This window comes from Oncorhynchus keta, chromosome 2 (genome assembly GCF_023373465.1).
Source record: "Oncorhynchus keta strain PuntledgeMale-10-30-2019 chromosome 2, Oket_V2, whole genome shotgun sequence".
Taxonomy (NCBI): Eukaryota; Metazoa; Chordata; class Actinopteri; order Salmoniformes; family Salmonidae; genus Oncorhynchus; species Oncorhynchus keta.
The window spans coordinates 28,485,131-28,512,563 of NC_068422.1; the positions used below are offsets into that span (position 1 = coordinate 28,485,131).

At 42.5% G+C, this 27,433-nt stretch overlaps 1 protein-coding gene across 7 annotated transcripts in view; it reads left to right on the forward strand.

Moving 5' to 3' along the window:
- LOC118371387 (calcium-activated potassium channel subunit alpha-1-like) overlaps positions 1 to 27,433 on the forward strand; it is a 315,283-nt gene that overhangs the window by 281,953 nt on the left and 5,897 nt on the right. For 5 of the 7 annotated variants that reach the window (XM_052474850.1, XM_052474854.1, XM_052474853.1 and 2 more), the window contains 7 exons: positions 8,191 to 8,314; positions 10,044 to 10,268; positions 11,410 to 11,602; positions 14,637 to 14,750; positions 18,073 to 18,203; positions 24,274 to 24,468; positions 25,008 to 25,126. In XM_052474850.1, the coding sequence (XP_052330810.1) occupies positions 8,191 to 8,314; positions 10,044 to 10,268; positions 11,410 to 11,602; positions 14,637 to 14,750; positions 18,073 to 18,203; positions 24,274 to 24,468; positions 25,008 to 25,126 (1,101 nt within the window). Of the gene's footprint in view, positions 1 to 8,190; positions 8,315 to 10,043; positions 10,269 to 11,409; positions 11,603 to 14,636; positions 14,751 to 16,291; positions 16,376 to 18,072; positions 18,204 to 24,273; positions 24,469 to 25,007; positions 25,127 to 27,433 lie in introns of all 7 variants that reach the window. The other 2 variants (XM_052474861.1, XM_052474855.1) reach the window with 1 other exon arrangement.

The window sequence follows — 27,433 nt, forward strand, 5'->3', positions numbered from 1 at the left end:
TCATCTGTCACCCCTCCAACCCCCCTCCAGTCCCGTCCACATGTAGTCCTTAAACAACGCTGGCACTAATGACACCAGCAACCAATCAGAGTCCTCCCTGTGGTTCCTCTGCCCCGGGGCAGTGGGATCTATTGTGGGAACCCTTACGACTACTGTTTCTGCTACTTAAGGCCATATGTGAGATGTATCATCGCAATCAAAAATGAATTTGCAGTATTACCTTCCCTTTATCCTGTCCTCTGGAATTAAACTGCAGTTAATTGATTTTGAAAGATAAAAGGGTTTCGTTTTTTGTGCGGGAGGAGAGAGACAGCGGTAGGAACGCGACAGCGTGAAAATGCCGAGAGAGTGGAGGCTGTCCAATCGGGGTGGCAGGGTGGAAGCACAGTGGTGAAGATGGGAGAGAACAGGGTCACAGAGTAGTTCCACTCCCTTTTAAATTAGTGATTGTTAGGCCCCTGTGTGTTATAAATATACAATAGACATCTCCTAATGGTGCTGTGTATTTTTTGTCATGCAAGTCACAAAATGTTTGGAGCTGAAGAGCATATATTTAAGGCATTATATACCATTCGATCTTGAAAAAACCTGCTGCTGAAAAACATCCCCACAGCATGATGCTGCCACCACCGTAGGGTTGGTGCCAGGTTTCTTCCAGACGAGATGCTTGGCATTCAGGCCAAATAGTTCAATCTTGGTTTCATCAGACCAGAGAATCTTGTTCCTCTGGTCAGACCAGAGAATCTAAAGAGTCCTTTCGGCAGACTCCATGCGGGCTGTCCATGTGCCTTTTACTGAGGAGTGACTTCCGTCTGGCCACTCTACCATGAAGGCCTGAGTGGTGGAGCGCTGCGTGATGGTTGGGCTTCTGGAAGTTTCTCCCATCTCCACAGAGGAACTTTAGAACTCTGTCAGAGTGACCATCGGGTTCTTGGTCACCTCCCTGATCAAGTCCCTTTTCCCCCAATTGCTCAGTTTGGCCGGGCAGTCAACTCTAGGAAGAGTCTTGGTGGTTCCAAACTTCTTCCATTTAAGACTGATGGAGACCACTGTGTTCTTGGGGACCTTCAATGCTGCAGAAATCTTTTGGTACCCTTCCCCAGATCTGTGCCTCGAAACAATCCTGTCTCTGAGCTCTACGGACAATTCCTTCGACCTCATGGCTTGGTTTTTGCTCTGACATGTAGTGTCAACTGTGGGACCTTATATAGACAGGTGTGTGCCTTTCCAAATCATGTCCAATCAATTGAATTTACCAAAGGTGAACTCCAATCAAGTTGTAGAAACATCTCAAGGATGATCAATGAAAACAGGATGCACCTGAGCTCAATTTCGTGTCTCATAGCAAAGGGTCTGAATACTTATGTAAATACATTTTTTATACATTTGCAAACATTTCTAAAAACCTGTTTTCGCATGTCATTATGGGGTATTGTGTATAGATTGCTAAGGATTAAATATTTTTGTTATCAATTTTAGAGTAAGGCTGTAACGTAACAAAATGTGGAAAAAGTCAAGGGGTCTGAATACTTTCTGAATGCACTGTATTTACATAATTTTAAAAAACTGGTACCCGGCTACATTCAGACTAGTCTTGTGAGGCTTGTGGGCATTCTGGAGCAAAACATGACCGTGAGAGTCTTGTCTTTCCACAGAGGGGTCATAATAGCTTGTAGGCCAAACCGTTTGGACGCTACAGACATTTTCAGGAGAAGACCTATTTTCATGGTTTCTCATGGTCTGGCACCGCTCTAGCCCTGTCACCTTTCACCTCAGATGCTGAAGGTCGACATCCCTGGCTTAAACTGACATATTTTGATGGGGATTTTTAAATGATGCTAATATGATTTCAGCGGAGGCGCGGACATCAACCTTAGGGGGTTTAAAAAGAGGAAACTGATACAAGCGAAAGAGAAATTGGCACGCTTCCAGCTAACTGCTAGTTCATATGGCTCCTTAGTTTTTGTTTCCTAACTTAAAGCAATAAACCTTCTCTCGTTCTCTCCTCTGCAGAGGAGATGGTCCCCGTTTGCCATGTAATATATGCATCTCCGCTTTGATCTTACAGTGATAATAATTCTTGGGAGTTATTTACTTGGTTTTAAAAACGCTTCAAAGCGGTGTCAAAGTTGTCTCTGCTTTAGGGCTGCTTCTGTATTCTGCTGGCTCTTGGGTGCTGCGGATGACAGGTCCTCTGTTCTAGGTGTAGGCTTTTTCAAGTCATAGCCCTCAGCAAAACATCAAATTACCCAGCGCCGACCACAACGCCCACCTCCACAGCCCCCTCCCCTCCCCCCAGCCCCTGTCAATATATGATACCATATATATATTAAATAAGCTTTACAAGTTGGATTTTATGTGCAATGAAAAGTGATTGTTTGAGGTAGCCTTAGGGACACTTTACTCTACAAGCAAGGAGGGGAATAAAAGAGAGCGAGCTAGCGAGAGACTGAGAGAGCGTATACTATATCAAGTCTGGTTTTTACAGGACTTGCTGCCTGAAGGCCTTTGTAAATAAATAATGATCAACAGATTGGCTGTGGGTTTTTGAAAATCATGCCTTTGTCAGTTTGCATGATGGGTAGAATTTTCAAAGCGAGGGGCTGCCTTCATAGCCTGCTGGAGAGGGATTGGGGGAGCACACATCCCAAGCTAGCGACTGCAGAACGATGCACTGGAATAACTCAACTCTGTTTGAAATATACACTGAGGGAGAGAGAGAGAGGGCAATTTCTCTTCTGATATGGGCTGTCTCTTATTGCCTAGGCTACTGTACAGTCAGGCCTTTTCTTTAGAGAAGGCAATTAAATGCAAATACAGTGCCCTCTGTAATTATTGGGACAGTAAAGCATTTTTTCCTCTTTTGTTTCTATACTCCAAACGTTTAGATTTCAAATCAAACAATGACTATGAGGTTAAAGTGCAGATTGTCAGCTTTAATTTGAGGGTATTTTCATCCATATCGGGTGAAATGTTTAGAAATTACAACACTTTTTGTAAATAGTCCCTCCATTTTTGGGTACCAAAGGTATTGGGACAAATTCACTGTATTAAAGTAGTGAAACAGTATTTGGTCACGTATTCATAGCACGGAATGACTACATCAAGCTTGTGACTACAAATCGTTGGATGCATTTCATTTGCTGTTTGTTTTGGTTGTGTTTCAGATGATTTTGTGCCCAATAGAAATTCATGGTAACTAATGTATTGTGTCATTTTGGAGTCATTTGTTTTTTGTAAATAGAAATACAATAAGTTTCTAAACACTTCCACAGTAATGTGGACGCTACCATGATTACGGATAATCCTGAATGAATTGTGAATAATGATGAGTGAGAAAGTTACAGACAGACAAATATCATACCCCCAAGACATGCTAACCTCTCACCATTACAATAACAGGGGAGGTTAGCATTTTCGGGGGGTATGATATTTGTCTGTCTGTAACTTTCTCACTCATCATTATTCACAATTCATTCAGGATTGTTTGATTTGAAATCCAAACGTTTGGACTATAGAGCCAAAATAAGAAAAAATGCTTCACTGTCTCAATAATTACAGAGGGCACTGTATGTTGCAATGTACATTTACACTGGTCATCATCCAGCCAATTTAATATGAATATTCTACAAAAATGTTTTTGTATTGTAAGATACAGTATATCCATAGCATCTTACACACACACTTTATTGTAAACTGATACAGTACAAGAGGGACAGGGAAAGCCAACACAGCACTGGATAGATATCTGATATCTGAAAATGTTAGTCTGGAGGCCAGCTCAGCCTGTGCAAATATAAAGTCATTTCCCTATCAGCCAATCAGACGTGTCATTGAGCTAACGAGCTGTGTTCGGCGTCGCACGCATTCCTCGGCCAACCGTGCTCCTGGACAAGAAGTCAGGACACACGTTAACAACTCATATATACTCTGGTGGGGTCTGGCAGACGCTAATGTCATGTCTGTTAACGTCCAGTTCACCCTGGTTGATTCTATGGTAGGGTAGAGGACAGCGAGTAGAGGAGAGAGAGGAGAAAAGAGGAGAGAGAGGAGAGGAGAGGAGAGCGAGTGGAGGAGGGGAGAAGATAGAGAGTGCAGAGGAAAGGAAATAGGAGAGGAGGGAGATGAGATGAGAGGAAGGGAGGTGAGGCAAGAGGAGGGTTACAGGGCTCTTGACAAACAGGAAGACAGACAGACACAGGCAGGCAGTCACACCGCTGACAGTTGTGTGAAAGATAGCTGTCTAAGGTAGTGGAGGAGGAGGTGCCTGCCTGCCTGCACTAGTCAGCCCCCACGTGCCCAGATTGAAGTGACAGGGGCTCATGGAGAGTGAGTGGTGCAACACGCGGCTCAGAATGAAATATTCAGCCCGGGTGTAAAAGGACTAAATGTTGTCAGAGTTATTAACACCTGCACCATACAGACAGAGAGCGATGGAGAGAGAGGAGGAGGGAGGTAGAGACAGAAGAAGGAGGGAGGGAGGGAGGGAGGGAGGGAGGGAGGGAGGGAGGGAGGGAGGGAGGGAGGGAGGGAGGGAGGGAGGGAGGGAGGGAGGGAGGGACAGAAAGGAGTGACAGACAGGAGGAGGGAGGGAGGGAGGGAGGGAGGGAGGGAGGGAGGGAGGGAGGGAGGGAGGGAGGGAGGGAGGGAGGGAGGGAGGAGGGAGGTAGAGACAGAAAGGAGGGAGAGACAGAAAGGAAAGGGAGGAGGGAGGGAGGGAGGGAGGGAGGGAGGGAGGGAGGGAGGGAGGGAGGGAGGGAGGGAGGGAGGGAGGGAGGGAGGGAGGGAGGGGAGAGAGAGGAGGTGAGAGAGGAAGAGGGAGTGAGAAGGAAGGAGTGAGAGGGAGTGAGGGGAGAGAGAGAAGGAGCGAGTGGGGGGAGAAGGAGGGAGTGAGAGAGAGAGAAGGAGGGAGTGAGAGGGAGAGAAGGTGGGAGTGAGGGGAGAGAAGGATGGCGTGAGAGGGAGGGAGAGGAGAGGGCGATAAGGAGGGAGTGAGGGGGAGAGGAGATGAAGTGAGGGGGGGGAGGAGAGGGAGAGAGAGGAGGTGGGAGAAAGAGAGTGGAGGGATTGAGGGAGAGGAGGGAGTGAGTGAGGGGGAGAGAAAGAGGGAGGGGGAGAGAGGAGGAGGGTATGAGGGAGAGACAGGAGGGAATGAGGGAGAGAGAGAGAGAGAAGGAGAGTGTGAGAGAGAAGGAGGGAGAGAGAGGAGTGAGGGGAGGGAGTGAGGGGGAGAGAAGGGAGTGAGGGGGAGAGAAGGAGAGGGTGAGGGAAAGAAAGAGAGGGGATGGAGTGAATGAGGGAGAGGAAGAAAGAGAGGAGGGAGTGAGGGAGGGAGGGAGAGAAATAGAGAGGATGGAGAGAGAGAGAGGAGGGAGTGAGGGAGAGAAGGAAGGAGGAAGGGAGGGAGGGAGAGAGAGAAGGAAGGAGGGAGAGAGAGGAGGAGGGAGTGGGGGAGAGAGAATGAGAGCAAAGGAGGGAGAGGGAGAGAGTGAGGGAAAGATTGAGAGCCTGAGAGAGAAAATGAGAGAGAGATGGAGGGAACTAATTGACACATCTTTCATGTGATATGTCTTGCAATGTAATGAACAGAGAGAGTGTGATTGAGATGTGCTGTTTTCTCACACTTTATGCCAATGTCACCCTCATAAAGAAGCAAAATATGAGTCGTTCCACGAAATACAGATTTTTTTTGTTGCATCTCTTTGATATTTTAGGTAGAAATTGTGCATTTAATTTTGAATTTTAAAAGCATGTTATATTAAATGAATGCCCTTTAATTTTGACACAAAACATTCAATAAATTCGACTTTTACATGAGTAAAGATTTGCTTAAGTTCCAAAATTCAACATTTTGACATGTCGCTTCGTGCAGCCTCTGTGACATCTAGGAAGATTTTAACCCACTTAACCCAAACATTTCTCCATGTTTTTACCATCATTATGAAGCCCTAGTTATTTTGTAGCTTTGACAACGTCATTTATGAAGATTATTATTTATTATTAGTGATTGATTTACGTCTGTCCCTGAATTTAAGGTCAACCCTGTTGCGTGAACTGAATTGTTGTTGTAATATGGTGAAACTATTTATTTTTTAAAATATTTTTTATTTTGAACAGAAGCATTGAAACAAAATTCAGTGTTAAAGCAGGTGAGCTGGTTGTACTCTTTTTTTTGTGCACATTTTCTGGTGTTTTTCTGGTGGAAAATTGAACGGCTTTTATTAAGTTGAACATTTGCTCTTCATGACAGAATGTTCAAATTAGGTGAAATAAAACAATTGGTGGAATGGCCCAGATAATGTAAGACGCTATTTCTTACCCTGCTTTTGAAATCATAAAAAAGTATTCTGACAACCGCATAGGAAATATTTGCCAGTGTTTTCTATATATACAGTTAGGACATCCTTAGTGTTCTAACTTGTTCTTGTGTGCTTTACAATAACTATTGCAGACGATGGCTTTGTGAACATGTAAGGGTTTTTGAGGTGATACTGACAGAGAGAGAGCTATTTCCCTGTAGCCCCCTGGTAGACACTAGACAGACAGAAGCCTTTGTAGTCTGGCCCCTGGCTATCAGCTCAAAGCTACACTCTCTGACCGAGTGTTTCTCAATCCAGTCCTGGGAGACCCCCATGGGGTGCACATTCTTGTTCTATCCCAGCACTAACACGGGTGATTTAATTACTGTAAGTAGCCTAGGTCACCAAGCCATTGATTAGTAGAATCAGGTGTGTTGGTGCCTGGAGAAACTAAAAGTGCCTATACACCAATTCAAAATCCTCCCTTTTCTATTCAGTCAGAATGGATCGTATTCAGAGAAGGAGCTTGGCCATTCCTCTGTCCTAGAAACCCTTTTAGAGGACATCCCAGATCATGTCTTGTAGAATGAGTGCAAACACAGTGGAACTAATATTACCAAAGTGACGGGACCCCCCCCTCTTCCATGGTCAGTGTTAACGTAACACCTGATAAAACTCAGTGGCCCGTCACTGTGCATCAGCCAGTTTGAAGGTGACACGCTGCTGATGAATCATTCATGTACATCAGTTGGGAACGCAAAATGTGATTGGGCAAATTCCTGAAATATTTAAAGTGCGGTCCTGTTAGAGCTTTTACTCTTGGTAGCGCTGCGTCGTGAGTGAGCAAGACAGAGCTAAAAGCCAGTAATTGACGCTCCATTCTAATACCTCTCAGTCAGCTTTGTCAGCGGTGACTAATGCTGAGCGATTTGTGCTTTTTGAGGTCGTTTCACATAGATCAAGTATTTTCAGGTTGAGACACCACGTGAAGCAACAGCTGCTCTCTATATCCTCTCACGATAGATCATTCTTCTGTCTTTTTTGTAACAGGATTAAAGGAAACACAGACCAGACAAGTAGATTCACAATGGATTACGGTCATTGTAGTTCATTTCCATGTTTTATGCGCTAAACTATGTAGAATATTGGCCTGATGGAAACCGCAACTCCCTACTACATCGCACAGTTCAGTCTGGATCTGATTTATCTCTAGAGAAACTGTGCAATGTGCGCATAGAGCTCACAGAAAAAAACTGAACAAAATCGAATTCAAGTAATTGAACCAATGTTCTGTCAATTAGTTGACAGAACATTGGTTCAAAAATAACATACATTTTGGTTAATTGCTCAGCAGGTGACACAGTGGAAACTCAAGCCTTCCTCTCTCCCCAATGCTGCTACCAATGCTGCTACCAATGCTTCTACCAATATCCCTCAGCAACTCTGATGACTGGGTTGTTGTGTCATCTTGGATTTGAGCAGAAAGCGATAATGAAGTGGTAGTTTTAGGTTTCAACCAAAACTAGGTAATAATACAACACATATAAACCAAATACGATCAACTGGGCTCCCGAGTGGCACAGTGGTCTAATGCACTGCATCTCCGTGCAAGGGGCGTCACTACAGTCCCTGGTTTGAATCCAGGCTCTATCACATCCGGCCGTGATTGGGAGTCCCATAGAGCGGCGCAGAATTGGCCCAACGTCGTCTGGGTTTGGCCGGGGTAGGCCGTCATTGTAAATAAGAATTTGTTCTTAACTGACTTGCCTAGTTAAATAAAGGTTAAAAAAAATATATATATATATATATATATATATATATATATATATATACCGTATAAATGATGTTTACCATGGTGAGCTCATACTGTTGTGTTGTGTCCCCTCAGCAGGCATGACCCTCTACTAATCCCTGGGAACGAGCAGATGGAGAACATGGACATGAATGTGAAGCAGTACGACTCCACGGGAATGTTCCACTGGTGCCCATCGAAAGAGATTGAGAAGGTCATCCTGGTGAGTGGTTGTCTGTCTCCCTGTAGTGTTTTCATGACACCAGTATTGCAATACTCGCAAGTAGCATGGCAAGCAAACTTGAAGCAGACTTCATTTCTTGAGGAAAACAATCCTAATGTTGAGAACAAAAAAACAAACAGTAATATATTGTCACCCACAGTTACATTTGTTTATTTTCCAAGCTATGGCACACACTATTTGAACAAAATCAGATTTTTAAAGAGTTTAGACTGCCTTGTGTTTTCCTTTTTGCCATGGATAATCGAGTATCATAGTATCGTGATACTGGTATCATGACAACCCTACTGTAGAGTTACCTGAGTTTAACCACAGCTATTAACATCCTGTACAGGGATACAGTACCTACCCATCAACAGATATGGTAGGTATTGTCCTATACAGTGTGACTCCGAAGATAATTTTCAGTTGTATAGTTTGATGATCTTAAACTTTTTATGTACGGTACCAGTCAAGAGTTGACACACCGACTCATCTTTATTTGTACTATTTTCCACATTGTAGAATAGTGGTGAAGACATCAACACTATGAAATAACACATGGAATCATGTAGTAGTGGGACATTGAGATGTCTGTTACTTGTACTCTGTGAAGCATTTATTTGGAGGTGCAGGTAACTCTAATGAACTTATCCTCTGCAGCAGAGGTAACTCTGGGTCTTCCTTTCCTGTGGTGGTCCTCATGAGAGCCATTTTCAACATAACGCTTGGTGGTTTTTGTGACTGCACTTGAAGAAACTTTCAAAGTTCTTGACATTTTCCCGATTGACTGACCTTCATGTCTTAAAGTAATGATGGACTGTCATTTCTCTTTGCTTATTTGAGCTGGTCTTGCAATAATATGGACTTGGTCTTCTACAAAATAGGGCTATCTTCTGTATACCACCTCTACAGTCACAACACAACTGATTGCATTAAGGTACTACATGATTCCATATGTGTTATTTCATAGTTTTGATGTCTTCAATATTATTCTACAATGTAGAAAATAGTACAAATAAAGAAAAACCCTTGAATGCGTAGATGTGTCCAAACATTTGACTGATACGGTGATACTGATGTGTTTCCACTGTTTTTAGCTCTGTATGATACATATTCTAATGGAGTTGGAAATGATTTGCACCTATTGGGCGCAAAATGAAGCATTGTTGAGGTACGGTAGGCTCTAAAGAAACCGTTTCCCTCACATAGCGGTAACAACCACATACTAATAATGTATATCCACATTTCTCTCAATGCCTCTCTGTTGTTACAAGGTGAGTCGACTGTTTTCTATGTACTGGGTCATAGTATAAAACCACCACAAGCATGGCTTTGAAAAGCAGTTTTATACACCTTACTCCTTGACCATTTAGTGTATCAACTGCATTGAGCTGTACCGGGTTCTCCTTGAGCCTAACACCGCAAAGGGTGGGGCTGCAGGGTTTCTCATCAGCACTCTGCCTCTCTGTTTTCTGACTGCTATGCGTTTGTCCTCTATCTCCTTTTCTTTCATTCTTTCTTTCTTTCTTTCTTTTTTCTTTCTTTCATCTTTCTTTCTTTCTTTCTTTCTTTTTTCTTTCTTTCTTTCTTTCTTTCTTTCTTTCTTTCTTTCTTTCTTTCTTTCTCTCAATCCCTCTCTCGTCCCATTATTCTCTCTCTCTCCATGTCTCTCTCCCTCCTCTCACTCTTTCTCTCTCCCCCTCTCTCCCCTCTCTCTCTCCCTGCTCAGACCCGGAGTGAGGCATCCATGACGGTGTTGAGCGGCCATGTAGTGGTCTGTATATTTGGAGATGTCACGTCCGCTCTAGTGGGGCTGCGAAACTTGGTGATGCCTTTGAGAGCCAGCAACTTCCATTATCACGAGCTGAAGCCCATAGTGTTTGTGGGCTCGCTGGAGTACCTGAGGAGAGAATGGGAAACTCTCCACAACTTCCCCAAGGTCTCCATACTACCTGTGAGTACCACTGTAATGTGTACAAGCCAAAGTTATACAACTGACAACATCATGTACTTACAATACCATAGAATGCCATCACCATCAGTTCTATCTGTGAGTAGACACAGATAGTGTAACAACACTCCAGGATTCAATACCAAACCCAGCTGTACCGTTGTTATTTTCTGACATTTTTACTTGTATTTTCTTATCTCAGTTGACTTATGAGATCTCTTCCCTTTGTTGCCTCGCACTGTCTGAATGAAAACAATCCAAGGTGAAGGGTAAAATGACTGTAAGCAGTGATAAAGCAGTAATAGTATTACCTAGTGATATAGTATTTCATTTGTGGATTTGTTTGTGATTTGTCGTGGTTGTTGTGGCTGTTCTTGTCAATTCCACAACCGGTTCCTGAATTCAATCTTCCATCAATTCACAGCAGTGAATCCTGTCTATTCATACGGAGTTTAAATACACAGCAGTGAATCCTGTCTATTCATACGGAGTTTAAATACACAGCAGTGAATCCTGTCTATTCATACGGAGTTTAAATACACAGCAGTGAATCCTGTCTATTCATACGGAGTTTAAATTCACAGCAGTGAATCCTGTCTATTCATACGGAGTTTAAATTCACAGCAGCGAATCCTGTCTATTCATACGGAGTTTAAATTCACAGCAGCGAATCCTGTCTATTCATACGGAGTTTAAATTCACAGCAGCGAATCCTGTCTATTCATACGGAGTTTAAATTCACAGCAGCGAATCCTGTCTATTCATACGGAGTTTAAATTCACAGCAGCGAATCCTGTCTATTCATACGGAGTTTAAATACACTGCAGCTGCCCTTCCTTGGCCATCTCAGATGTGAAAGTCTGGCATGGCTGCCTGCTTTAGAGCTCGTTAATGCTTCCTTGACTGAGTATCAGAGAGCCCTAAGAAACCAGGCCTGTTAGCCTTCAGCGCCCACTGCCCTTTAGATTAGTCCACGTCTCTGATTCCCCAGTGCCCAGTTAGATCAGCTGAATGTCACTGCCGCTAAAACTACAATACTTGTTATCTAATCTCCCAAAGCACCCCTCACTTAGTCTCTAATTAGTTTCTCTCCCCCTTCTTCTCTCTTCTCTCTGTCCGTCTCTTTTCTTCACCGCGCCTGAAGGGTACGCCATTAAGTCGTGCAGATTTAAGGGCTGTCAACATCAACCTCTGCGACATGTGCGTGATACTGTCGGCCAATCAGAACAATATCGACGACGCTTCGCTGCAGGATAAGGAATGCATTCTGGCGTCGCTCAACATCAAGTCTATGCAGTTTGACGACAGCATCGGGCTCTTGCAGGCTAACTCCCAAGGTAAGGACTGGCTGGCCTACAAGATACAATACTGTTCTGCACTGTTCTGTTCTGTCTGCAGGGTTGAGGGTAAGAGAGGAGGAGAGGAGAATGGTAAATACACACAGTAAATAAAATGGAAAGTGGTGTTCAACCTCGTAAATAATATCCTTTAGTGATGTGAAACCACATGACTGTTGTTATTGTGTCTGTCTGTCTGTCAGACTGAGTGGAACAGATTGTTGATGCGTTCAGACAAACAGATAAGCCTCATATCCCATCAGGTGTCATCATGTTTAACCAGCCAGTACTAATCACCAGACAGCCTTCTTCAGCTGTTTTTCATGGCAGTCCATCCTCTACCTCCTCCATTCATCTATTAATCAGTTCCTCTAGGATCCTGCAGTGTGTTTTTGTCATATTTGCGGGCAGAAATGCTTGATTTTACTGCTGCAATTCTGACATTTTGTATGTCGATTTTCAATTATGGTGTCCCAATTTGTCAGGAAAATACACTGTTGGGGGAATAAATGTGTTGACGTGTGGCTTCACTGAACCATTTTATGAGGTAAAAGTGCGGTGATTGGTTACAATTGCAAGCCCTTTTTTTTGTGTGGTGATTGTTTCATGTGGTAATAGCACAGCGATTGGTCAATTTTGCAAACCATCGCATTATAGGCGGGGGATTGTTGAGAAGGCAACAAAAAACGATCAGAAAATAATGGAGGGACTGAATCTTACGCATAGATAGACCAATGAACTTATGCGTAATATGCCAAACACTTCCACATGATTTAGGAAAATGCAATTATTTCTCCTGGTCTGAGTGAGTGATGTGCTGTCGTCACAATGAGCAGACTAAATCGGAGTTCTCTGTTGCTCATGGGAGCAGTATTCACAGATATGGAGGGCCTACACCAGTGGTTACCAACAAGGGTACAATAACCCCTGGGGGTACTTGGCCTATCCACAGGGGGGTACTTGATAAGACTCATGATGTCATAGGCTTACTGGTAAAAATGCACGATGGGTACACCGAGCAGAGTAAAATTCAGTTGGTGACCGAAAGGTTTGGGAACCAAAGGCCTGTCACGGCGGTCGATTGATGAAGCCTATTGTTATCAATGAGTTTGTCTTACATCCTCTTTATCCATTCCACTGATAAATATTGCAGTTTAAGAGCACACATGAACAGGTGTAATATATCACAGTTTATAGCTTTGTGGATTCCTTCCTCCCTGACAATATCCTGTTCAGATGTGGGGGGTGAAATTTAAAGCAAGAAGGTGCACATGAATAAGTAAAGAGTTGTATCGCTAGGGAGACGTTCACATGGCTGAGGTCTACGGTACGATGTAGTCTGTAGACCGCAGATCTAAGTTGTGCCTGGGGGCTGAGGGGGGTGGGGGGTCTGTAGCCCACACGGATGCGTTTGCTCCTGTATGGTATGGAAGCCGTAAAACCATTTTGTTTTGTGAGAAAATCTATTTCCCTCTTGTTTGCCAGTATTAGAAGTCTGGAAAAGTACATGCCAAATGCAGTCAAGACATTATAATGAATCCACTCAGATATACAATCTGACTGATAGTCAATGATCTGTATAGAACTCTCCAGCTTTCTCCATCTAACTTTTGGTCACTTGTCGCCGAACTGATTTTGACACATTGCCCTCTCTGTTGGAAAATCTCTTTTTCAGATGTATTTACTTTGTCCATTGTTACTACTTTCACAATTGGATACTGAAAGTTTGACTTGTTTACTGTGGTCATGTAAGAATAATGTTTTTTTAGAGGCAATATCCAAAACCCAGTTGTCATTCTCTAGAGATATAAATGTAATATTTCATAGATGTCAACAAAATGAAGCATGCTCTGAGTGATCTTCCAGTCTCTGACTGCTACAAACCGTGCCTATCTCCAGTTTCAGTAATTGACATGACAAGAGTGTAGATAATTCAGTTTAGGCTCTAGTTTGTGATGAATGCTGAACTGTTGATGTTGTCCTCTAGTGAGGAGGGTGAGAATATCTATTCTGTTCTGTAAAACAGCCCCTCAAGTCCCCCCCCAACCCCTCCATCCTCCCAACTATTCTCCAATGTCTAACATTTGTTTTAAAACTTTGTGACCTGAATATATTCCCGTCGTGCGTTGTTTTGTCGCTGCTGTGCTGTAGAACTATGAGGTGGCGTTTTGCTTCAGTCAGCAATAAATGATGGATGTCACAACACAGGTCATGCATTATGTATCACGCATTACTGATTTAAGGCATTTGTGTCACTTTGAGGAAATGCAAAAATGTGAAGTCATGTGAATTCATACCCATCACTCGCCTCTTGTATTTCATGGTCGAGAATCGCACAGTTATTTTCCCGATAAAAGGTTTTCAGGATCCACTTTTGCCAAATTTATGGTAACAAAATGAAGCACATATAAAATGTATGGAAGGGAGGCAGGTTGATGGAAGGATGCGAATGCTAAATGTGTCTCTCAGCTGACCCCTAAAAGCACAATATCCATATTGACATTTTTAGGAAGCGCCTGCTTCATTTTCCCCGTCCCTGTCTACACATCTTTCAATCTGCACTTCTGAACAATACAAAGAGCCCATCTCAGTCAGTAAGCCCAGCAGCTTTTACTGAATAGTCTAGTGTTACTAAGTTATAGTGGCATTTGACAGACTGTGTATGGTCAATCAACATACTTTGTTTTTTTCAATTATAGTTGACAGTTTTTTCTACAAAATGACATATAACCTTTTCAATCACCGAAGCTGAGGTATGTGATTTGTGAAGTGATATCAGTGTGATATCTCACGGTTTGGTGTATTTCTCTCTGTGTTGTAATATTACATCTCATTGTCTTGTATCCGTCTGTATTGTTGTTTCTCTGTGCCATCGCTTTCAACAATGGAATATATCATGGTTTTGTGTCAGTCTATGTATAAATATATCTTTTTCTGTGTGATGTAGGTTTCGGTACAACTTGTTTTGTGGGTATCTAGCTCTTGCTGTTAGTTTCAACGGTTTTGTGTGCATCTTTTTTTGTGCTCTGTGTAGGTTTCACGCCTCCTGGAATGGACCGGTCCTCTCCAGACAGCAGTCCAGTACATGGTTTAGTACGCCAGGCCTCCGTCACCACCGGCGCCAACATCCCCATCATCACTGAACTAGGTGAGACACAACTGACCAACTGACCATTTACTACTGGTAGATCCCAGCGGGTAAAACACATTGAAACAATGCCATAATGATGTCATTTCAACCACTTTCCGGTTGTTGTGATGTCATTTCAACCACTTTCTGGTTGTTGTGATGTCATTTGCCTGTTGGGAAAATATTGTGACATTGTACACAGAGTTTGGCCAACTCACTTAGAGATTTAGAATCTTCAGGTCTGCCATGTTGACTCCAACAGCTCAGTGGACATTCTTTTGCATTTCGCTTAGAATGCAGGTTTGAATGTTTTTTTGTTTTGGAACGTTCGATGCCAATGTGGAGGTTAGTTGGCCGATTAGTGACTTTGGCTGAGATCTATATGGATTTAGATACAAAACTTAGCATTTGTTGTGATTTCAAATGTCACTCTCTTTGTGTAAGTTCTAGCTGAGATGTCTCGTTACGAAGTCAGAACACTCTCACTTCTTCCAGGTCCCATTTGTCCATTAACAGCCTGATGGAGAGGGAGAGAGTAAAAAGAGAGTGCAAGAGAAAGCTAAGAAGTGCCACAGTAGCAAAATGGGTGCATTTAATAATAACAATGGCGCTGGCTGTATTCTCTAGTATTCCATGTGGTCCAGGGGACTCATGAAAGTTTCACATCTCTGAGGGTTTTTAAAGCACCAGAGACCAGGGCCACTAGAGCCACTCTATCACCCCTGAATAAAGCACTAGAGACCGGCCACTCTGTCTCTATCTCTCCCCTCTGACCCAATTAGAAAGCATTGAGGCGTGAGGAGGCTAAGAGATGGATGGAGGCACAGATAGAGACAGGGACATGAAGCACCATGAATGTTTTCTCACCCCTCTTTCTTCAAACTCTTGAGTACTACACATGTAATCAACAAAACAAGTGTAGCTATTCAGGTTTTTCTTGCAGTATTTGGTTGGATATGAATTAATTGCACAGGTCCGTTTTGATTTGGAATACTTTCAGCTATGTTTGATTTAGAATCATTCTACCCCCACATATAGTGTCAGGCCCTGGTTATTAGTACGAGCATCACTAACATTGTCATCCTCCTCTGAGAGTAGAGAGATAGTACAGTGAGGCACATCAGTCTCGGGAACTAGACACTATAATTGTAGTGTCAATGTTGTCAGTTTACAGCACCATAGTCAAGATGCAAGTCTAATGGAAAATGTTAAGAATCTGGCTGAATTGCAAGATCAATTTGATGGAGTCACATAAAGTTGGTTTATGTATACAACACTGTAAATCCCTTTGGTGTCTTAAAAGCCGTACAAATTGGCAATTTGTGTTTTAGTGGTATGGTTCAGTTGCATCTGGGCTATGTACTTTCATCTCTGGTGCCGTAGGTGCATGTCATGGACAACCATGGCTACCTTTACATACAGTCAGTGTCTAATCCTGTGGTTGACATGATGCGTGGTCTCAGACAGAACTGCCTTTCTTTCTCTCTTCTCTTTGAAGCTGTTCCAATAACGACCCTATCTCTCCCCCCTCTGCTCTCCACACGTCTTACTGTCATTAGCTAAACCTGGCAAAATACTGCCTTTGGTTTCATTCAGTCAGGAAAAAAACTGTGGAATCAACATACAAATGATAACTGAGCTGGGTAAGCCAGGCTTTTGTCCTCCGCTCGCTGCCGTCCGATCTTTCGTTCTTTTGTTCTCTCTCTCTCTCCCCCTCCCTCTCTCTCTCTCCCCCACCCCCCTCTCTATCTATCTCTCTATCTCTATCATCTTGTCTTGATGTATCTGGCTGCAGCCGAGGTCCTCGCTGGCTGCTCCCATGGCTTCACTTTGAACACATTTTTTATTTTTAATTCTCGGTTTCTGGTTGAAAAAAATGGACTGTCTTGTTTTGGCCTTTTATTTCATGATTTTTTTCCCGTGGTGTTTTTATTTTTTCTGTTTATTATTTTTTTCAGAGCATCGTTCCGGCACTTTGATCATTGCTCGGTCTGTCCTTGTGGCTGTTTTCATAGCACACACCCCACTCCCGACCCCAACCCCTCCCTCAACACCCCACCTCCTCCCGGTTCAGTCTCTTTGGCCTGGGCCCGTTTGCATCATCAGCCCCCTTGTCTGGTTGACTGACATGTCTGTTCCTCTGCAGCACAGAGGAAGCCTGGGAAGAAATCATATTTCAAAAAAGTATAGATCAATCCTTCCCTTTAAGATGTTTATTTTTATTTATTTTTGAGGTTGTTGCTTCTTCTTTTTTTTACCTAAGCCTCGATGTTGAAGGAGTCAAAGAACGCCTTGTGTTGTGTGAAGCCTCTTTTCAAATGCAGTTGGATCTCAGGCTCTTGTCCACTGGTGCTAGAAAGAGAACTCTCTCATCTGAGGTTAAATAAAGACCAGACGGTTCTACAAGGGAAAGTCATATTTACGAATGGTTGAAAAAAAGTTTGTTTTTATATGGTTTCATCTTGTGTTCATTTCCTCTGGTTAGCAATATTCTACACAGTATAGAAAGCGATTGTTCTACCCTGGCCATGTTATGATTTGAACTTTTTTCATCATTAACAATTTCAGAATGTCGTATTACTTCGATCTTTAAAAGCAGACTGTGGCTATGTGAATTTACCACACAGCTCGATGTTATTATTGTTGTTTTAAATAATCATTTGACTTTCAGGAAAAGGTAATTACCTCAATATCTCAATAGGTGACGATGTGACCACACATTTTCTTATCTGAGATATCAATAAAGCTTTAAAATGCATGTTACATTACGTGCATGATCTTCTCACCTGAACAATATCATCTTGAATATAAAAAACACAATATGTTGGATTGAGGTGTTTCGCACAACTAGGTAAAATCCATGTCCTGAATGCAATTACAGAAATGGTTTGTTCATGACGGAATGTACTGTGCATCTACCATGAATGCCAAATCCATAACGCTTTGGTTCAAACACCACTATCTATTCTATACCTCCAGACCTGAGACCTGTGAGAATATATGCCCTTGAGTCATAGAAGGATCCGTAAGTGTCTTCCTCTAATATAGTGAATGATTCTGTTCCGGTCAGGGCCTAAGACTGGGTGTTGACTAGGAACATTAACACAGGATTCCAACTAGGAATATTGGTTTATATTGACTCAATGGGTCACAAAAACACTCTAAAATTGAACAACGCTTCACAGTTCACCGACACAAAAGTGCCCTAGCTAAGTCACCCAGCGATTCTCTACTTCTCTGGTCCTCAGGTGTGTGTGTGGGTGTGTGTTTGGCATGCTGTGCTGTGTCCTCCTTGCCCTCTCTCTCTCTCTGACTGTGTTTTGGGTCTCCCCTCTCTCAGTGAACGACTCCAACGTTCAGTTCCTGGACCAAGATGATGATGATGACCCGGACACAGAGCTGTACCTGACGCAGCCCTTCGCCTGCGGAACCGCCTTCGCTGTCAGCGTGCTGGACTCTCTCATGAGTGCAGTGAGTAGACAATACTAAGTACACGCTACTCAGTTGACACAGTTCTTAGTATGCACTAGATCATGTATCCTATTTCTCCTTTATTTAATCCAACATCATACTAAATGTCTCTCATGTACGGGGTAGAAGTCGCCAGGAGACCTTTTTGTAAAATTGAAGTCTGTATTTTATCGATATTTAAATATATATTTAATCCATATTTGAATTCATATTTTATTTAGGTAGGCTGCAACATGCAGCAGTCAAGGGCTTGAAGTGATTCTGAGTCTTTCATACAAGATGACAGCAGCCACAGGACAATACACATATAGTGGGTTTACTATAAGACGTGCATACTTAACTAAGTACTGTATACTAAGGACTGTAAACTCAGTAGTGTATACTTGGTAATGTCTACTCACCTGCACCCATGTCTGCTGTCTCAAATGCTGGTTACACACACACACACACACACACACACACACACACACACACACACACACACACACACACACACACACACACACACACACACACACACACACACACACACACACACACACACACACAGAGAGAGAGAATAAAGGGGTAAACTTAAAGGATGTGGTAGCATCATAAGATCTGCTCAGCGCGGTAGCAATACGGAGTAGGCAGAAGTTGGTAAATGAAATGCCACATTGATCAGACAGCGCTGCCAGCTCCACTGACATCAAAAGGGAAGTTGTTGCCCCCACTCCTCATATAAAGTGTCACGAAACGAACTTTCAAGGGGCTTATTAGATCTTTTAACAAGGTACAGTACCAGTCAAAAGTTTGGACACACCTACTCATTCAATGATTTTTCTTTATTTTACTATTTTCTACATTGTAGAATAATAGTGAAGACATCAAAACTGTGAAATAACACATATGGAATCATGTAGTAACCAAAAAAGTGTTACACAAATCAAAATATATTTTATATTTGAGATTCTTCAAAGTAGCCACCCGTTGCCTTGATGACAGCTTTTCACACTCTTGACATTCTCTCAACCAGCTTTATGAGGAATGCATTTTACAGGTGTGCCTTGTAAAAATGTGCCGAGGTTCCCTCTAATGGCACATATGACATGCAAGGTGGGCCTTCAAAACACTTTCATCTTCCAACAATGTAAGCCCTTTTCCTGAAGACAAGATACGGATAAAGTACTATCTTGTGACTTCGTTCCAACCATCGCTACTCCCCTTTGGTGCTGTGATGGCTTAATTCCAGCTTGTCACACATGAGTGAGGTTAGAGGAGAGCTGAGTAGCCCTCACACACACACTGGCTGTGGTGAGAGGTGAGGGTGGCTAATAGACAGCGCTCATCCATCATGGTGCTCCACAGAGCTGTCAGGGGCCTGGGGAGAAGAGCTGCCACTCAGGGTGTGACTTACAGTCATATACGTTTTTACTTATGGGTGGTCTCGGAAATCGAACCCACTACCTTGGTGTTACAAGTGCCATGCTCTACCAACTGCCCTGCAAAGTACCATTGTTATTAACGTTATCAAGCCGCCCTCTGCCATAGTGGTGCCCAAAAGTTGTGATAAACCCAGTCTTTTTTAACAGCGGCTAATGACTATTTCACTGAAATTGCACTATAGCAGCTTGGAAATACAATGACGTAGGCAAATATTTAGTAGGAAAAAAGTTTGCTATCATTATCATGTCGTAAAATGTACTTTAGACAGATGGCAATGTTGTCATTAGCTAGTAAAACGTGTATATAAAATCAAATCAAATGGTCTCGACTCAATCTATGCTAGCTAGCTAACATTATACTGCATCTAAAGTCATTCTGGCAACATCAAAATGATGACAAAAGGTTTTCCAGAAATGATTTGCCTCTTTTAGAAATTTAATTGTATTTCCAAGCCACTCTAATGCACTTATAATTATATATCTTCTTATAATTATATATCTTCTTATAATTATATATCTGCATCACTATAATCCTCAGGTGGGCATCAGTCATTAAATGGATGTTCCAAACAATATTGTGAAAAAATGTGCAATAGGAACTTTGTGTTCCATGAAGTGCTAGCGTGGACTTTAGGGGCTCTATTTTCGGCTGACTTTAAGCCATTGAAATTGTCAAACACACTCTCATTTTGACCTGTTAAAGCATAGCGCCAGATTGGTCATTTACCTGTTTTATATGAGCTTGCTTGCGTGGGAGGAGTGGCAATATCTGGGGACATTTAAGACCAACCAAAAGCTGGTTGTAGCTGTAACGAGGTTGGTTATGACATGGATTTTGACAAGGGAAGCACAGCCTATCCAGCCATGTCACACAGTGCCCATATACGAATGGAAGCTTGTGCTTTTTGTGCCCGTAAACCTCATATTTAGAAACAAAAAGTTTTTTCCCATTTCGTTTCATGTCATTAAAAAACAAGCATAGCCTCCCTTCTTCTCAGTGAAGGCGTTTTTTTTGTCCCGACCAATGCATTCGCCAAGTAGTCAGGATCGATAAAGGGTTTGGCTTGTGACCCAGCTGGCAATGAGGAATCGGCCCAGAAGCGGCCTTCTTCCAGGGGGCTGGAACTGATTGAATCGGCACGGAATCGGCTGTCGGACCAGGCCCAGAATCAAAATCAATGACTGCCCAGAATCGGCCCAAGAACATCAGGCTGTTTCTGTCTACCAGAATTCAGCCAACTTTGCCGGCATCTTACCAGAATCCCCCCAGAAGCGGCCCGATGCAAATTTAAATAGATGTATACACAATTACCCCATTTTAGTAATTTTAAATATTACTATTATACATTTTATACATACAAAACATTTTGTGTCAGGAAACGCTTGGTGACCGTGTCAGCGTGCATGCGCCTGGCCCGCCACAGGAGTCTCTACAGTGCAATGGGACAAGGACATCCCGGCCGGCCAAACCCTGCCCTAACTCAGACGACGCTGGTCCAATTGTGCATCGCCTCACGGGTTTCCCGGTCGCAGCCAGCACGGGTCTCGAAACAGCATCATTAGCAACACAGTTTGCACTGCGATGCAGTGTCTTAGACCGCTGCGCCTCTCGGTAGGCTCCATCAACAAAGTATCAAAATACTAAAATACTGCACAGGACACAGCACACAAATGTTCATTTAATGTTAATTGTATTTTTTGATCACAGAAACAATGAGAAAATCTGGAAAAATACTAAAAGATGAATTATATAAAGCAACCCGTGTAATCATCTGCCAGAGAGTAGCTTCAATAGCCCGAGTCCCAAGAAATACATTTGGGCCAGATAACTCACACCGGAATCGTCCCGAGCTCAACCCTAGCCATAAGTAATACTGCTGAAGGCGGCCCAGACTCGGGCCACATCACATCAGCCAAATCTGACTCTCACCCGGAATCGGCCCAGATCCACTGTGCTAGCTGGGGAGACTGCTTTGTAATGAATCTTAATCACCAAAGCTTTATTAAAAGATTAAGTTTGGCAGCGGCAAAACAGTGAGTGGACATCCCCTTTTTATCTATGTAGGCTATTACATTTTCTTCCCCATCTCCTGGTCTTATTTTGGATGTGCGTAAAAACCCCTCCATGTCGGCTACATGTCCATATGCCCATCATGGAACAAGAGATGAGATTATCCGGTGACACTCATATTTAAAAACATTGAAGTTATTTTCCTGTAACAATTGCTTGTTTTCCATTTAGTTTTATTAAAAACCAAGCCCTCAGTAGGCTAGCCTTACCGTACTTTAACGAAAGCTGCTTTCACAATAATGCGTTGGATGTATTTGTTATCCTGGCCATGCATTAGAAGTAGCCTATCCATAAAAGGTGTCTAAATGGTCTACTCGTTGTGCTTTTGCATTATTCACAGTTCAGATAAGCCTACCTGCAGTGCTCGGCTTGTATCCATTCCAATTTCCAAACATGCGCTCCTCCAAATGTTTTTAAATGATTCAGTCCTATAATGCAGTATCAACGGTAGGCCTAGGCTATGTCTTGCTTATTGAGAATGTGCCTCACACGTACTATACATTTTACAGGAGCCTAGTAGTTTTTATTTGAGGAGAAGTGCAATGACTTGTTAAAGCCAAATACAACAATAGTGACTGTGAACACCAGACATTTTATTGAACACTTATTTAACTAGGCAAGTCTTATTTTACAGCCGGCCTACATATTGAACACTTATTTAACTAGGCAAGTCTTATTTTACAGCCGGCCTACATATTGAACACTTATTTAACTAGGCAAGTCTTATTTTACAGCCGGCCTACATATTGAACACTTATTTAACTAGGCAAGTCTTATTTTACAGCCGGCCTACATATTGAACACTTATTTAACTAGGCAAGTCTTATTTTACAGCCGGCCTACATATTGAACACTTATTTAACTAGGCAAGTCTTATTTTACAGCCGGCCTACATATTGAACACTTATTTAACTAGGCAAGTCTTATTTTACAGCCGGCCTACATATTGAACACTTATTTAACTAGGCAAGTCTTATTTTACAGCCAGCCTACATATTGAACACTTATTTAACTAGGCAACTCTTATTTTACAGCCGGCCTACATATTGAACACTTATTTAACTAGGCAAGTCTTATTTTACAGCCAGCCTACATATTGAACACTTATTTAACTAGGCAAGTCTTATTTTACAGCCAGCCTACATATTGAACACTTATTTAACTAGGCAACTCTTATTTTACAGCCAGCCTACATATTGAACACTTATTTAACTAGGCAAGTCTTATTTTACAGCCAGCCTACATATTGAACACTTATTTAACTAGGCAACTCTTATTTTACAGCCAGCCTACATATTGAACACTTATTTAACTAGGCAAGTCTTATTTTACAGCCAGCCTACATATTGAACACTTATTTAACTAGGCAACTCTTATTTTACAGCCAGCCTACATATTGAACACTTATTTAACTAGGCAACTCTTATTTTACAGCCGGCCTTCATATTGAACACTTATTTAACTAGGCAAGTCTTATTTTACAGCCAGCCTACATATTGAACACTTATTTAACTAGGCAAGTCTTATTTTACAGCCGGCCTACATATTGAACACTTATTTAACTAGGCAAGTCTTATTTTACAGCCAGCCTACATATTGCACAAACACTGGATGTTTGTTTTTTTACTGTTGCGGTCAGTTGTTACTGTAGCATATGCAATATAATAAACTGTCTAATCAATTCACAATGGACTCGGACAAGAGTAGTCCTTGCCCCCAGACGAGTAGATGACAACGCAAAGACCATCAATAACCTACAGAACTTGAGACAAACACATACAATATTAAGCAATGGAACACCTTGATTGACCAGTTAGTGGCCAAGCCCAAGTCACACCTATGACAGGCCTTTCGGGCCACCAGCAGGTATTGCGCTCATAATAACGGCTGTGAAAACACATTCCCAGTCCTACAGCGCTACCGCCAGCACTTAGATTTACTATTGCGTTAGGTTTGTTAAAATAGAGCACTAGAGCTTCTATTCTGCTATTGTATTTCTATACCTGTTGGAACAATATGCATTATCAACATGCTTGCTCCAGCTTTTTAATGTATTTTATTAAAGGAGTAATGGTATTGATGTGAAACCTGCAAAACCAGTCTATGAGGAGAAGTTGAGTAGAAGTTGTTTTGGTAAGCAAGTCTGGTGAATGAAAACAAATGGAACTAGTTCCGGTACAAGAAAACCTTTTTCTGTAATTGGTCTGCCCTGTCTCCTCACCTCTCTGTCTGGCCTGTATGAAGAGACAGGCCCGGGGTCTAGATACATGGGGCCGCGTCCACTCCATGTCTCTCTCTAAACATCCCTATTTCTCGATTTTTCTCTCCTCATCCCTCCTCATCTTTCCTCATTTCTCTCCCATCTCTCCCTATCCCCTCCCCCCACTCCTCGCCATGCCTCCCAATCCCTCTCTCCCATCCCTTTCTCCTCATCATTCTCCCTCCCTCCCTATCATCCAAACCTCTCCTCATTCTTCCCCATCTCTCCCCTTCTCCATCTGCCACATATCCTCTACCGTTGTGGCTCTAATGGCGTATCCTTACTTACGGATCTCACATCCTCTTATGTCCGCAGACATACTTCAACGATAATATCCTCACCCTGATCCGGACGCTGGTGACTGGGGGAGCCACCCCGGAGCTAGAGGCTCTATTGGCCGAAGAGAACGCCCTGCGAGGGGGCTACAGCACGCCACAGACACTGGCCAACCGAGACAGGTGTCGTGTAGCCCAGCTAGCCCTCTATGACGGGCCCTTTGCCGACTTGGGGGTAAGTGGATGTTTAAACCGAGCGGACACATTTTTGCACTCCCCAGCAGCACCCAATCCTGTCTGCTCGCCTCCTAGCGGCACTTAATACAAAGTGAAGAACAGAGAACACGCAAGAGGGGCTCTGTTAAGGAGGAGGAAGGGAGGGTTCTGGTGTGTGTTATGGAAAGGAATAATGCAGCTGTCTGAGAATATCCCATGAGTTATTTTACTTTTTCATTTATCAGTGTATTGTTTATATATCTTGGGTTAAATGTTTTACAGTTGTTGTCAATAGTGCTTCAGATTCTGAAGGGGCCATATTCTGAAGGGCCATGCATGTCACATAGTGAAAGGATGTTGTTCTGTGTCAGTTCCTGCATGATTTAAATGTCCTTTACACTGTATATTGTTATTTCCACAAAAACACTCAGCAGAACTTATCAAGGGCACTGCAGTTTGACATTTGTAAAGACTTGAATTATTTTGTCACTTAGATAAATGATTACACTTTATTAGAAAACACACACTGATGTTTTTTTGTCATTTGTTGTTTTCCAGGATGGCGGTTGCTATGGAGATTTGTTTTGTAAAGCGTTGAAGACGTACAACATGTTGTGCTTCGGAATATACAGATTGAGAGATGCTCACCTCGCCACGCCTAGCCAGTGTACCAAACGGTGAGACTGTCGCTGTGTATCTTTAACATCCATCTCTCTCACCTCTCAAGGCAGTTAGTGTCACAACATTAGTTGTTTTAAAATCAGCAATTGTATGATTGTCAGTGGTGGAAAAAAAATACTTAATTGTCCTACTTGAGTAAAAGTTAAGATACATTAATAGAAATTGACTCAAGTAAAAGTCACCCAGTAAAATACTACTTGAGTAAAAGTTTAACAATTTGGTTTTAAATATACTTAAGTAACAAAAGTAAATGGAATTGCTAAAATGTACTTAAGTATCAAAAGTAAAAGTATAAACCATTTCAAATTCTTTATATTAAGCAAACCATGCAGTACAATTTCCTTTTCTTTTTTATTGACAGATAGCCAGGGCCACACTCTAACGTTCAGACATCATTTAAAAACAAAGCATTTGTGGTTTAGTGAGTCAGCCAGATCAGAGGCAGTAGGGATGAGGCAGTAGGGAAGTTCTCTTGATAAGTGTGTTAATTGGACCATTTTCCTGTCAAAATGTAGAGTACTTTTGGGTGTAAAAAATGTATGGAGTAAAAATTACATAATTTTCTTTAGGAATGTAGTGAAGTAAAAGTTGGCAAATATAAATAGGAAAGTAAAGTACTTAAGTATTTGTAGCCCCAACACTCCATCTACTTTGTGCATGACACAACTCATTTTTCCAACAATTGTTTGTATCACAATTCCAGTGGGTCAGAAGTTTACATACACTAAGTTGACTGTGCCTTTAAACAGCTTGGAAAATTCCAGATAATGATGTCATGGCTTTAGAAGCTTTTGATAGGCTAATTGACATCATTTGAGTCAATTGGAGGTGTACCTGTGGATGTATTTCAAGGCCTACCTTCAAACTCAGTGCCTCTTTGCATCATGGGAAAATCAAAAGAAATCAGCCAAGACCTCAGACAAAAAATTGTAGACCTCCACAAGTCTGGTTCATCTTTGGGAGCAATTTCCAAACGCCTGGAGGTACCACGTTCATCTGTACAAACAATAGTACACAAGTATAAACACCATGGTGCGACACAGCTGTCATACCGCTCAGGAAGGAGACGTGTTCTGTCAATCAATCCCAGAACAACAGCAAAGGACCTTGTGAAGCTGCTGGAGAAAACCGGTACAAAAGTGTCTATATCCACAGTAAAACTCAGCAAGGAAGAAGCCACTACTCCAAAACCGCCATAAAAAAGCCAGACTATGGTTGCGACTGCACATAGGGACAGAGATTGTAGTTTTTGGAGAAATGAAACAAAAATGTAACTGTTTTGGAGGAAAAAGAGGGAGGCTTGCAAGCCGAAGAACACCATCCCAGCCATGAAGTACGGGGGTGGCAGCATCATGCTCTGGGGGTGCTTTGCTGCAGGGGGGACTGATGCACTTCACAAAATAGATGGCATCATGACGAGGAAAATGATGTGGATATATTGAAGCAACATCTCAAGACATCAGTCAGGAAGTTAAAGCTTGGTCGCAAATGTGTCTTCCAAATGGACAATGACCCCAAGCATACTTCCAAAGTTGTGGCAAAATGGCTTAAAGACAACAAAGTCAAGATATTGGAGTGGCCATCACAAAGCCCTGACCTCAATCCCATAGAACATTTGTGGGGAGAACCTAAAAAGTGTGTGCGAGCAAGGAGGCCTACAAACCTGACTCAGTTACACCAGCTCTGTCAGGAGGAATGGGCCAAAATTCACCCAACGTCTTGTGGGAAGCTTGTTTGACCCAAGTTAAACTATTTAAAGGCAATGCTACCAAATACACATGATTTAAGAAGTGTCTGTCTCATGACATTGTAATAAATTAGGTCACCCTGTAGGCTCCAGAACAGGCCACAGAGGCTATAGACTCTACCGTATAGGCTACATGATTTGTGTTGGGGAAGCGCCACAGTGCTGCGTCTCAGAACCATGGAGAGGTGGGCTGGGCATGGACAAGATAGATATTTTGAGCCCCTGTCGTTGTCAAAGTGGGCACTGCTTATCATGGGACGGCATCAAATCCAAATCAAACTTTATTTGTCACATCCACCGAATACAACAAGTGTAGACCTTACCACACAATGCTTACTTACAAGCTCTTAACAAACAGTGCAGTTCAAGAAGAGTTAAGAAAATATTTACCAACTAAAGTAAAAAATAAATAATCAGTGAGTAGCAGCAGTGTACAAAACAAATGGGGAGGGAGGGGGGTCAATGTAAATAGTCCTGTGGCCGTTTTATTAATTGGATTAGTTGGAGGTGCGTCTTGGTCAGTTTAGCCCGCAAAATGCCGCCATCTTCAATCTGC